Below are 13655 nucleotides of genomic sequence, written 5' to 3'. Positions count from 1 at the left end.
AATTACCTGATGCATGGGCCTCTGACAGAGTGGGCTATCCAAGTGCATGGGCCTGAAAGTATATAGATATAAGTAATGAGAGTGCTGAACTATAGAAATTAGAAGGTATACACTATATTTTCAGTGTCTTTATACCCATATAAGGCCCAAATCTTTTACATACAAAAAGTTTTTTTTATCCCTCAGGGACCCCCCCCTCCCCCCTACCCCATGTGCCTGATAAGGATCTTGAACCCCCCTTGCTCGGGAACTCGCCACGGAGGGGCGGACCGTGCAGCTGCACGCCGCGGACCACACCACCCTGATCCGCGCCGCGCGTACGTACATCGCCGCTGTCAAACACGCGTGTCACGCTGACACGTGCCACTCACATCTTGTCATCGTACCTCCACCATGGACGCGCCGCTCGAGCCCCACCGCGTCGCGGAGCTGTGGTTCGACGACGGGAACATTGTGCTGCAGGCGGGGCGCGCGCAGTACAAGGTGTACCGCGGCATCCTCGCGCGGCAGGCGTCTGTCTTCGGCGACATGCTCGCGTTTCCGCAGCCCGCCCCGGGCGCGTCGGGCGACAAGGTTGACGGGTGTCCGTTGGTGCAGCTGCAAGATGCGGAGGTGGATATTACGGCATTTCTGACGGCCATCTTTGTGCCCTTGTGCGTCAATCCGCCCTGCAGCGAGGCTACTTAATCTCATGCTTTGTATCTAGCTCATTTCGGCCGTTCCCGGCGCTGACGACCGTCGACATGGTCATCGGGTGTGCGCGGCTGGGGCACAAGTACAACGCACCAATAATCCGCCGCCTCGCGCTCACGCATTTGACCTCCGCGCTGCGCACGACACTCGCGGAGAGCGACGCGACCTGTTACGAGGAGGACAAGTCGGAGCGCGGGCCGAGCGCCGTCGCGTCGTGGGACTGCGCGTGGGACGACCACCTGATCGCGCTGGTGCAGCTCGCGCGAGAAATCGACGCGCCGTGGCTTCTGCCGTCGCTGTTCTATCTGATCGCGGGCAAACTGGACAGCATCGCGGGGCAGCTCGTCAACGGGACGGTCATCCACGGCGCTCCGGCCCGGCTCCATCCCGGCGACCAAGAGCGCGTCCTTCGCGGGGCCAGCAGGCAGCAGCAGGCCGCGTGGACCCTGGCCGAGTTCATGACGCCCGCGCCGCCGAGCGTGTGCCACAAGGACACTGGCATGTGCCCGCTGCGGATCATGCGCACGGCGACGTCCGCGCCGTTCCGCGACCACGTGCACCGCCACTCGCAAGTGCCGCTCTCCTTGTTCGATGAGCGCCTCGGCGATGACTGGTACGGCGCCGACTGGCAGGCGGTTTGTCAGACGTGCAAGGCGCATCTGCACGGGGAGCTCAAGGCGGCCCGCGGGGCGTTCTGGGATTCGCTGCCCGAGCTGTATGGGCTCCCGCCGTGGGAGGAGCTGGAGGAGCTCAAGCGGGCGGCGATCGGGGATGACTTGCTTGTGTAGCGTGTAGCTGCAAGGGACGGATCAAACCGCGGCGTTACCACGCGCGTTGGGCACGACGACAACACAACGACAACATGAAATTCGTGGCGGGCAGCGCCGAATGGAGAATGGACTCAGTGGAGGGGCCGGGGAGATCCGCGCGGCCATTCGTTCATGCCGGATGCATGCAAGCTGGTCGCTGTGGTTCAAGTTGGGAATGAGTAGTCTGTAGTATCTAGGACTATGTGCATGTACTGTGTACACGCCTTAGACTCTTTGAGAACGGCTCAGCGGATGGGATTCAAGTTCGCAGAAATGATTTCTAGACTCTCAGGCGGGGACTTCTGGCATATTGCAACAGAAACCATTCAGTCACACTTTTGACGTGTGGCGACGATTGCCGACTGCCAAGCAGGGACCCCAGGTCACCGTGGCACCCTCGGCGAGCATGCCGACCGGCACGTGACATTACACGTCACTGATCTTGCCAGCGCACACTCACGACCTTCTCTCAGCGCCACGGTCCGGCCCGCAACTTGGTTCCCAATCAGCAATATGAGAACTCAGCCTGCGGCACCTTGATGGTATTATATACACCGTGGCTTGTCTTTTCGTCGCAAGTTGCTACTTCCTTGCCGCTCGTGTCTTGCGGGCTCCCCTGGTGCCCACTGCCGTGATGTTGGGCCTGTGATCTTTGGCCTCTCTGTCGACGAACTGGTCCTTTCAGGCCTGGCAACGGCACATATACAGCTGACAATCCGAGTCCCTTCGAGTTCTCTTCCTAATCATCGCTTCACGGCCTACACCTTCAAGTTGCGAGGTGGTGCGCAAGCCTTCGAATGTCAGTGACCAGCACGAAGATGCCGAACCTGTGGCTCTTGTATATTATCTTTACAGTTTCACTGAGTACCAAATCTTTGTGCAGCCGCTGATCGAAGTCGATTAATCCTTCCAACACGACTAACTATGTGGAGGGTGCGCTTGGTTTGTGTCCCAATTTGACTCTGCTCACAACTGAAAGGTATTTGTTGTTCCGGTACACGATACGACAGGCTCAGGCTTACTCACCCAACGGAAAGACGGATGGATGGGCTGGCGCAGACGCGGAGACCCACTGCGAGTCTGTGATGGTTCCGCTGCAAGCGGCTTGGGGAACACATTATTGAGTTTGGAGCATTTACGTCGCAGGCATTCACTACTAATTGCTGTCTTTAGGTACTGACACTGTAGGTGTCGAGATCGTGAGCTCGCACCTGTCATCAGCTCCATGGCTAGCTGGGCCGGGCAGATTCGAATCAGGCTGCAAGCTCAAGTTCATTGAGCAATGTCCGCACATCTGCCGCGCTTGCCAGTTGGCCTCACCCTCGATGCCGGCCTTTCCGAAGTTCGACTCAATGTTTCGACTCAATGGTCCGGGCAAGCTCTGGCCGCACCGTATAGCCACTTGTCTTATCGCGGCTTGTGCTCGGCGCGTGTCCTGGCCCGTCCAGCCTGAGTACTCTGGGACAAGTATTTCTCGGGTGAAGAATGACGAGCGGCCCGCGAACAATCCAGGACCACGTATGTATGGGGCTTGGCAACGCAACGGGGAGGGCACGTTCAGCCAAGCTAAGTGCTGAACACTTCAAGTTGTGTGCTGTAGTTGATTTCCTTTCTTTGCCAGCCCATCCGCCGCGTTGTTCCACGCATTGCCGGCGTGTGTTTTCATCTTGGCAACACTGGCAGCCGCCGCGAGTACCGCAAATAGCTGCGCGCGGTTGTTTGTCACGGTTTGCTGGCCCAGCACCCGGGAACAGAAACTGTCATCGCAGTTGGGTCCCCACTACACACCCACCCCCGCTTTTGCATTGACCTTCCCTTGATTCACAAATGTCCCTATGACCGCCGCTGGTACGCAGTCTTGAGGAGGCAGCTGTTGGGGCTAGACGAAATGGCCGCGACAGCCGCGACATGGCCGCGACACAGCCGCAGCAAGGCCGCAGCAAGGCCGCGACAAGGCCGCGACCACTGTCACGCTCCGGTGCACTTGGCCGCACAAATGAGAAATATCAAGAGACTAAAAATGTGCCCGAGTTGTGTACCTTTGGTTAAACTGTTCCACTGGCAGTGTGTCGCCCAAGTGTGCTGCCGCCTGCAGCCTGCGGGTGCCAGAGGGACTTGGGATTCAAGTTACTTACTAGCCTGAAGTGCGACACTGGCTGGTCAGATTGGACTTTGAGAGTGTTCTGGTGGCGAACATTGATAGTGTGGGTGGCCAGCAGGAGTGCGAGCACCGCCGAGAGGCCAAAAGACTCAACCGTGGCCGAGATACCTAGTACTGCCATTTGGACCAGTAAGAGTTGGGGTTTGCAATGGCCATACTCAGACTAGCCTGAGGCCATTAGCGTTGGCCGATCCGGGATGACTTGTATGTGAAAAGGCACCCTTAGGCAGTCGAATATCAAGTTGCGGCCATGTGACTGATGCAGCGGCCATTTCACTGATGTTGTGACATGGCCGCAGCACAGCCGCGGACCGACCGCAACAAAGCCGCGTCAAGAATTTTGATGGCTGCGGCCATTGGTGGACAGCCACCAAGACTTGGCCGCAAGGCCGCAACATGGCCGCTGCACGGCCGCGACAACTGCTGACTTAGGCACCTTTGTGCAAGGAATTGGCATTGTAAGTGATATATTTTTACATTATATGCTACAGAGAGCCCCACCATGCATTCCACTGAGGAATAATGGTACGGACGGGCTCGATGCGGCTGTGTGGCTGTGCAAACGCGGCCCTGCGGCCGTGTCGCGGCCATTTAGCGTGGCCCCAGCTGTTGTTGCCTGTCTGCCCAATCTTCATTCGGTGAACCGTTCCAGTGAGCATATTTATTCAGTTGAGATGATTAAACTCAGGCTCTTTTAAGGCAGCGACGTTCCGACTTTTGTATATTCAGATACCTCGGCTGCGACGTTATGTTGGATGTGGATCCACAGTCCTTTGGTCGTTTAGAGCGGCTGAATCGGTCAATTCTTAGGCGCATTCTGGGTCTTGGACGGCGTTCCGGCATTGCTCAACTTTACTCAGAACTCGGTATCTACCCTCTTGAAGTACGACGTGCTCAGCTGGCTCTGCGGTTCTTGCGCTACCTACTTGATCTCCCTGCCTCCCAACTAGCTTACAAGGCTCTGGCCGAATCTGACTGCCTGCGTCGCAAGAACAAGTCCTCGTGGATGGGCGACTTGGCCCTCGTCCTCGCGCAATTGCCGTTCCCGATGCCTAGGCTCCCGTCGCTGGCCCGCTTGTCAACAACCGTCGTCGATAGCCTGCTTGCGGACCTACGTCATGGTGCGGGACGGTGGATATATAACAAGGTCAATACCATGGTCTCGCTTCCCTTACTCCACGGAAGGCTAGAGCCGCTGAAGGATAAGCCCTCCCGCATTATCCGAATCTGCCGGCGGCATTATCTGTCGCGCGTACGCCGCACACAAATCACCGTCTTGCCCTGACAAGGCTGCTGTGTGGGTCTTTCTTCTTCCGCGGACTGCACTCGCACCCGGAGAGGTTTGCACAAGAAACCCTGCTCTGCCGTCGGTGTGGGGAGGCGCCGGAGACGCCGGGACATGTCTTCATGCAATGTCGAGCGCGGGAGACAGTGGAGTTGCGCGTGGAGCTAAGGGAGATGCTGGCAGCCAGATACGGCGTTCGCCTCGGAAATACACCGACCTCGCGGAGAGCAGCAGAGGATCTGATGCGTGACTTGATATTCCACTGGGAGACAGTGGTCCCCATGGCGCGCTTCATCTACGGCGTTTGCAAGACCTGGAGCTGGTTTGGGCGTAAGCTTCCATCCATGGCTTCGGAATTGGCACCGGAGTCGGTCGACGAGCTGGAGAGGAGCGATGGAGAGAATTCAGTGGGGGAGATGGAGTAGAGAACTTGATTGGCTGGGGTGACTGGGGCTAGTGGACTGGAACGGACTTACTGGTATCTGTGCTGTATTGGCTTCATGGCTCTGACAGGAGGCAGAGGGGCGACGTACTCCTTTGAGGGTAGAGCTCACCCTCGTCTTTCGTCAGAGTCGCCCGGTACCCACATATGGGACCGCATGGGCTTATTATTATTATTATTATTACTCGGATTCACTGCTCGGCGCTGACCTTTTGGTCCAACGGGAGGAGCAGTGCAGGCAGGCTCTAAGTTGATTGGGGCCATGAGAAACTTGCAAGTTCCGCCGGCCGGCGGGTGAGGCAACTCAAACTGAATGCAGTAGTCTGCTGACCCTTCCCGCACCGCTAACGGGTGCTCGGCGAGCGGCTCGAAAATCATCCGGGCCAGCGGCGGTGAGCGGGCCAACTTGTACTAGTAGGTGCGGCCGGGGGGGGAGAGCAGGGTCCGAGCAGCGCCGGCACCAGGTTGCCACTTACAGTGGATGTCAGGATTAGTAATGTCACAGTCTAGGTATATAAAATCAAATGTACCTACATAAGTATAGTGGTTGCATTTGCTACCAGTGGTCTCAAGCATCCGTCTGAACCGGCCCTAAATAGGCAATGGCACGGGTAGGCCATACCCGCGCGGGTACGCGGGTTTTACCCGCACGGGTACGGGTACGGGTCAGCGGCTGCCCTACCCGTGGCTTGATGACTCAGCTGGCCTTGCTCCCTTGTGGTGTCCCAGATGCTCTGCGTTCGACTCTGCTCTCGCGCAGCATTTTTATCCCACCTTCCGGACAATAACCAAGCTGTCTCTTCCTCCCTGCCTGCCCAAACCATGGGTAAACCCATACCCGTACCCGCGGGTATGAGTACTGTGGCTGTGCGGGTACGGGTGCGGGTAGGCCCTCGGATACCCGTGGGTATACCCGTGCCATTCCCTAGCCCTAAAGACTGTCTGATTATCTTTGGGGGCCTGATGGCTTGGCTTATCATCACACATCATCGCCTAACACTCGGCAACGCTCGACATACGTCAAAAATGTGACTGAATGGTTTCTGTTGCAATAATGGCATTCAAAATTGACAGGCTTCCACAGACACTCCGTAGGGATCTCTGACATTTTTTGATCTTCCACAGACACACCGTAGGGATCTCTGACATTTCTCTGATCTTCCACAGAATGGTTGCGTACATGGTCTGGATCGGGACGCGGACCCCACGTCATTGTGACCACGTGGGAATTCCAAACTTGCTCCCATCTTCCATCTTCGATGCTCTGCTAGCTGGCACACTTTGCTCCTCCCCCCACGACCCCTTCGTCCGTCCCATTCGAGGCCCATAGCCATAAGATGGATGGCTTGTGGTCGGTGCTGGGGAAGCGTGGTGACATGCTTTCTCATAACAGTGAGAAAAGACAGGAAAATGCCAGAGTCCTTCAAAGGGCTCCAACAGCAACTAGAGCTAACAGCTCAAGAGAAAGAGAAGGAAGAGAATATGATAATCAAATGCTACTCTACTACATGCCTTTTATACTAAAGCATACAGGAGAGAACTGAATGAAAGGAACAGGAACTAGGAACGAGTCCGGAAAGGCGGGACCGACGGATCAATGCTGACTAAGCAACACTGATGAGCCTCGGAGGCTCGTCACCTCCTCCCAACTGAAAATGTGACTGTCCCCAGTCACAGCTGAAGCAAGTAAAATTCAGGGAAAAGATCAAAGAAGGGGATGGTAGACTTCATCAAGTCTGGAAACTTATCCAAAGAGGAAGTCCTAAAGCAACTGCACCACTGTCTGACCAGGCGATCGATTGGCCTGCGAATCAGCGAACAGTGTGAATGCAGATCAGAAGGTTGATCCGGATCAGAGAAAGCGGCCGGACGGTCAAAAGACTGTTGAAGGTTGGAGAAATGCAACTGAGTGCGGGGAAGTAAGTGATATGGGTGTGGGATTGAAATGGCAGGTGTCGAGGGAGCTGTTCAGAGTATAGCTCGTTCGAGTGGAGATCCGCGGAGGTGTCGACTGTGGAGTGTGTAGTGGGAGTGTTGTAAATCAAGCCATAAGTTGTAGCATCTGGAAGCAACAAGCATGGGAGGACAATCTGGGTGTGTGGAGTCTGAAGAACAGAATCATTGTATAATTTATGGTGCAGAATCGGCGTGTTTCGGACGTTCTCGGACGACATTTGCGACCGTTGTCACGCATCAGTCACGCGTCATCTTTTGCTTTTGTCTTCCATCGTCATCAACAAGCACCCGGTTAATTGTGCCCAAGACGACGACTAGAACGGCTGGGAAGCGAAAGAATGTTCGACTGAGGTCGACGGGAGGTGCAGAGGGGTCGAGAATGAGGAGGGAGTCGAGGAATTGAGCGAGAGGGGGCTGATCGTGGAGGCGGTGCGAATTGGCGCGGGAACGGCGAAGGTGAGTGGTCCTCAGTGACGAGAGAGCTAATACTGAGGCTGCAGTCGCAGAAACGGGCCAGAAGCAGTCCGCTTTGGCACCGGGACTGCCACAGGGCGGCGGCGAACGTCTTCGGCGGCTTTGACGGCGGGCTAAGTGCATGAAATGAATGCCCCTGTGCCGTTGTTGTTGGATGCGAAACGGAGGGCCGGCAGAGGAGTAGAGGAACGAGGAATGGACAGCTGCCAAGGAACGGCAAGGACTCGGGTTTGTCAGTCAAGTAGTGCGCTTTTCGCGGGCGAAACGACAAAGGTACGTGGTGATCATTGAGAACGAACCCAAACTGAGTATATGGTCCAAAACAGGGCCGTCCGCGAGCGCTGTCGCTTACTAAATGGCAAGATACCATGGATAACAGCCCAGCGGCTCGGCAGAGCGACAAAGCTCGAGTGGGTCGAGTAGTGGCCGAGGGGACTGAGTTTTGAAGGGCGAGGGTCCGCGCAGACCAGGTGAGTGCTAGTCCAACTATTGGCGGGCACGGCGCGCTGAATTGTGCGTGCGGATGTAGCGCAAATGGAGAGACGACAGAGGCCGTTGTCCCAGCCGAGCGAATGGACGGCGAGAGATGTGCAGGACTGGGTGAGTTGACCAGCCGCAACAGGGACACGAATGCGGCGGGGTGGGACGAGCTTGCCGGGAGCAGGTTGACGTGGTGCGGCTCCTTTGCTGATGATGGAGACGAGAGAAAATCCTTGGTAAGTGCTCGTTTGGCAAATATGCCGAGTGCTGAGCAGTATTTCCAGCGCAAGACGTTGCAAAAAAAAACCACGGTGGTGCGAGGCCACAGAGGAGCACCGATGGAATTGGAACGGGCCGAGAGGGCGTGAAGAGATCGAATTTGTCGTGCGAGGTGGTTGCCTGCATATGTCGGGGGGCGAAGCAGATGGGGTGGTGTCGAAGAGGGGATGCGCGGATGTCGTAGACGTCGAGATCAGCTTTGGCGGATGTATATGGCAAGAGAAGGAATCAATAGAATTGGCGATCAACGCAAGTGGGTGTCGATAGCATGTAGAGCTGTCAGTGGAGTGCGTCAGATGCGATTTAAAGTACCCTCGCGGTGGGCTCCAAATGACATGCTTTCTCACAACAGTGAGAAAAGACAGGAAAATGCCAGAGTCCTTCAAAGGGCTCCAACAGCAACTAGAGCTAACAGCTCAAGAGAAAGAGAAGGAAGAGAATATGATAATCAAATGCTACTCTACTACATGCCTTTTATACTAAAGCATACAGGAGAGAACTGAATGAAAGGAACAGGAACTAGGAACGAGTCCGGAAAGGCGGGACCGACGGATCAATGCTGACTAAGCAACACTGATGAGCCTCGGAGGCTCGTCAGCGGGAGTCTGGACTCCGCGCAGTCGAAGGCTCTTGTAGTTGAAAAGACGTCGCGGCACTGCGGTATACACACTGGCAGCCGCACTAGTACTCGACGGCGGCGGGCGCGGGCGCGAACTCCGCAGCGTTGACTCGAGCAGACCATCGAGGTTGACGAGAGGGACAGTGTCAGGGAGACAAAGGGCTGACGAGCCGCGAGTCGGGCCAGGTGTGTCTATCGTGGCCTTGCTTACTTACTTTGCGCTATTCAATGATCATGATGCACCGCCGCGCTTCTTTTTCCCAGTCACGGTCTTTTGCTTCTCTCTTCCCACCTCCCTCTCGCGAGTCACACTCCTCTCGCTCACAACTAGCAAGGGCGGGTCACCACTGGTGGTAGCTCTGGTGGTGCATACCTCATCCGCCGCCCCTCCCTCAATACCCGGAGCCCGAGGAGACGGCGAAAAGCGGGCCGCTGCGGGCGGGAGAGTTCCACATTCACAGAGCTCTTGCAGAGCTCAGTGAAGGGCGGCCTGGCTGGTGGGAGTCGTATATATGTATTATGTCAGTCTGACACCTATCCGCGGTCGTTGGCAACCGTGACGGGTGATCGGCGATTCACCGGGGAAGATCGCGTAAGTGTAACGCGCCACCGCGCCACGCGAGTACATATATAAGTAGACCGTGCTGCAGCTTTCGTCCTTGTTTCCTCCCTCCTACCGGTTGGATGAACGCTGAGCAGCCACATCGTGTCGACGAGCTCTGGTTTCCCGACGGCAACATCGTGCTGCATAGGGCTTGGTTTATATAGGGGTGTTTGTAAACTGGTTTATAAACACCCCTGTTTTATATGTTTATAAACAGCCTGGCTGGAAACCCCCTGTTTTATGGTTTTATATTAGTAAGCACATCAAAAGGAAAAAAGCTAGCAAACCAGACTTACTTGACACCAATATTGCTTCCATATACTGCTAGTAGGCTTGATCATACCTTATAGGTCTATTATGATATATTGCCTCTTATCAAGTAGGATCTGAACCTACTTTTGGCTGATATTATCATATCGATCATGATTAATACTAGTATTAGAAGTTTGGCTGTGTGACTATACTATACTAACCATATAGATTTAATTATTATCAAGGTCATTATAATTTTTCAGTGGTATAAAGAATCCATAACAGGGCATCCAAGATCTGCTGATAAGATAACTTCAAATAAATTGTATATGATATATATATATAATTTAGCCATGTTATGCCAACTTACAAGTGATAGTTGATATATCCTGGCTGTTTCAACCCTACTGTCTATGAATCTTAAAATCATGAAGTTAAAACACCAAAATTTGCTGCAAAATTTCCCAAAAAGGCAATTTTGATCTCTCCCGTCATATCAGCTCAGTTGGTTTATAAAACCTAAAAACCGGTTTATAAACAGGGTTTCAGAGGCTATTTTTATCAAACCGTTTGATAACCCCCAAAATCTTTACAAACCAAGCCCTAGTGCTGCAGGCGGGGAACGCACAATACAAGGTGTATCGGGGCGTGCTCGCGGGCAGCCTGAGTGCCGAGTTTTGGCGGAACATGTTCCGCGACGCCCAAGCCGACCCTGAGCCTGAGGCTGTGCTTGACGGCTGTCCGCTCGTCCACTTCCTTGAGCCCGAGGCGGAGGCCACACTGTTTCTGAGTGCCATCTTTCTCGCGGCGTACGTCATGCTTCCATGACACCGTTCCGCTGATGCGTCGGATAGCGCCCTGGAGCCGTTTCCCGCAAAGACGACCCTCCCTATGCTCATTGCCTGCGGCAGACTGAGCCACAAATACGGTGCCGACACCATCCACCGCCGGGTTTTGACACACTTGACGTCAAACCTGCGCACGACGCTGGACGAATGGCTCTTGAGCGCCTACGCGTCGGTATGATCCAGTGTTCGCCCTAACCCCCTTAATAAGGGTCAGTCCCGCTGGCTAAGGGTTATTTAAGGTTAAGGCACTTATTAAGCCCCCACCCTTAACACCCTTAGATATATTTTTTGCACCAAAAATGGAATTAATATATATAAAAAAACAATGCCACTATTTAGAACGCGCGGTAGGCTGGTACTCCTCTGAGTCGGAGATCTCGACCGCCCCATCGTCTGGCTGCTCTTCATCATCTATCGCATAGAGACGAAGGAGGTCCATCCGCTCCTGTTCCGCTGCCACCTGTTCAGCATTCAGATGGTTTTGACGGCGCACCATCTCCTGCGTGCTCTCACAGCCAAACAGCCGCTTGAGTGTCATGGCCTTTGGTTTCGGAGCAGGCAGACGAGTCCGCACACGTGGCAGAGGCAGCTCGTCCTCTGACTCGTCCGACCCCGCTTCTGCAATCGCAGCATCCTCTTCCCGACGCTGCCCTGTCCACCGAGCAAAGTCGGTCCGCCAGCCCTCTCGTCCCTCAACAAGCATCCGACCCCGCTCAGACTCGTCCTCATCATCCTGGTCGGCCAGCAGGTCTGCATAGCGCGGTACCTCGAGGAGCTTCTTGACGTTCCCATGGTTATTGCGGGCTTTTCGTGGCTGGACCAGTCCTGCCTGTTGGTGTTCGGCCTTGATTGCAGATCGAACCTGTGCCCGAGCAAGATGGATCAGAGACCTATACAGAGGAAAAAGCCACTACCTTCGTTATTTTTCCGAAGTTTCTCCAGCCCCAGTCGTGAGCGGCGATCCGATTGGATGAATTTGGCACTCGAGAACGCCCGTTCAACGCCTGCCTGATTCACGACAACCTTGAACAGTGTTTTGACGAAAGCAACTAGCTCCCGTAGCTCTTCGTAAGCGCCATAGTTGTCCCAGATGTCCTCCACAGTCTCCTGTGACTGAGTGAGACCTCGGAGAGCTACGACAAATCGACTCACGCACCCAGATTAACTCAAAGTCTTTCATGTCACTGACAAGTGTCTCGAAACGACCACTAAGCGCGAGGTACTGCATAAATCCACGAGCAACTTGTCGCTCCTTTTGATTCCTAACCTCGTCCGTATCATTGTTTGACGGATGCTCTGACATGCGGCGATACATCTAGAGAATGTTAGCAGCAGCAGAAGCAGGTCAAACAGACGCACCCAGGTCATCAGCTTGACAAGGTCAGCAGCGGAGAGATTGGCGTTGGGTCCGAATGCAGACAGGCGCTCCCAAGGGTTTGTGACAAGGCAGAGGATAAACAGTGGCTGGTCGCAGGCTTTCCAACGGCGCTCGAGTCTCTCCAACATCTTCTCGGCCACCTCCGGCTCGGGGTGGTCAAGGAAGTGGTGATAAATCCCGATCAGGGTGACCAAGACCTGGTCGGCGCACGTCGAGTCCTTCTGGTTGATGTTTGTGCCATAGCAGATGGGCTCAATGTCACCCAGAACCTGCTCAAGCGCGTTCCAGAACTGGCTGCTGTCGATCTTGTTGCACATCGACTCTGCCTCCGCACGCAGGTTAGCCGCCACCGTTGATTTTGCTGCCCCGACTTGCGCTTCGATGATATTATCGCGCGACTTGAGCGATGCGAGCCGGAGAGGTTGCTTAATCGAGTTGGTGCGGGCCATCGAGAGGTAGTGTGTCGTCCAGCGCGTCATGTTCGCGGGGATGTAAGCGAGAGCCTTGCCATTGGTCTCCTCCTGCGACGCGTCGAAGATTTTACGGACCTTGCCATGGTTATTAAGCCAGCTGATGAGCGCCGCTGCTTCCTCGGCCGTCTCGTTTGCCAGGGCATAAACGGCGAAGTAATCTCCAAGGATAAGCTGAAACTGTCCTATCATAAGTCCAAGAACAGAGAAAATGAGCGCTTGCCACGCACCTGGTGTGCCCAGCATGATGGGACAAGCAGCCAGCGTCGCGCCTTCCCGAGCATCTTCCGCCCCGCCAGTGAACCCCCATCGGCGTCGGTGCAGAAGGCCAGCACACGGACATTCTTCTTCGCCTCGAGCGCATCGATTTTCCGACCGAGGAGCTCACATAATGACGCCCCGTCCTTCTTCTCTGCCGTGACTTCCTCCAGTTCAAGTAAGTAGCTCTAGAGAAACGGTAAGATGAGCGACAGCGGAGGAGGGAAAGCACGCACTTTGTGATCGACATTGGCATTCATGCCGTTCAGCGAGTTTTTCGTCCGGTCCTTCCACCCATCGATCATCAGGAAAAAAGTGGATCAATTGTAAGTGCTGTTAAATCAGATAATCATGATCTAGCTTGGTAAGCACTTATAGAGTACCACAAGTGCTTATAGTGCACTCCCCAGACTTTTAGTGACTTATATACCTTCTAAAAGCACTTTAGCTAGGTTATAATATACTCCTAATCATTTTGGAGAGAATATAACTGCAATATCATTCTTTTAATATATCTACAATTGAAATATCATCCTTTTTCTATACTTGTAAGTGTCTAACTTGAATATATATTATTTACAAAGGGTTGCAAGCCTACTGAAAAAACTTGTGATATGTCTGCAGATGATTCCATATTTTGATTTAAA

At 54.4% G+C, this 13655-nt stretch overlaps 1 protein-coding gene across 1 annotated transcript; it reads left to right on the top strand.

Moving 5' to 3' along the window:
* Positions 1-393: 393 nt before the first annotated feature.
* On the top strand, positions 394-1481 carry MIND_00007000 (uncharacterized protein; the record flags this gene model as incomplete). Its single annotated transcript, XM_037357044.1, has 2 exons — positions 394-653; positions 707-1481. 2 exons carry the CDS (start codon positions 394-396, stop codon positions 1479-1481), a joined length of 1035 nt encoding a protein of 344 aa, XP_037224954.1.
* Positions 1482-13655: the final 12174 nt, after the last annotated feature.

The sequence above is a fragment of the Mycena indigotica genome (genome assembly GCF_014461135.1).
Source record: "Mycena indigotica strain 171206Taipei chromosome Unknown Mind.scaff0001, whole genome shotgun sequence".
NCBI classification, from domain to species: domain Eukaryota; kingdom Fungi; phylum Basidiomycota; class Agaricomycetes; order Agaricales; family Mycenaceae; genus Mycena; species Mycena indigotica.
The sequence above is the reverse complement of the archived record's forward strand: the minus strand, read 5'-3'. Positions and strand labels throughout refer to the sequence as shown.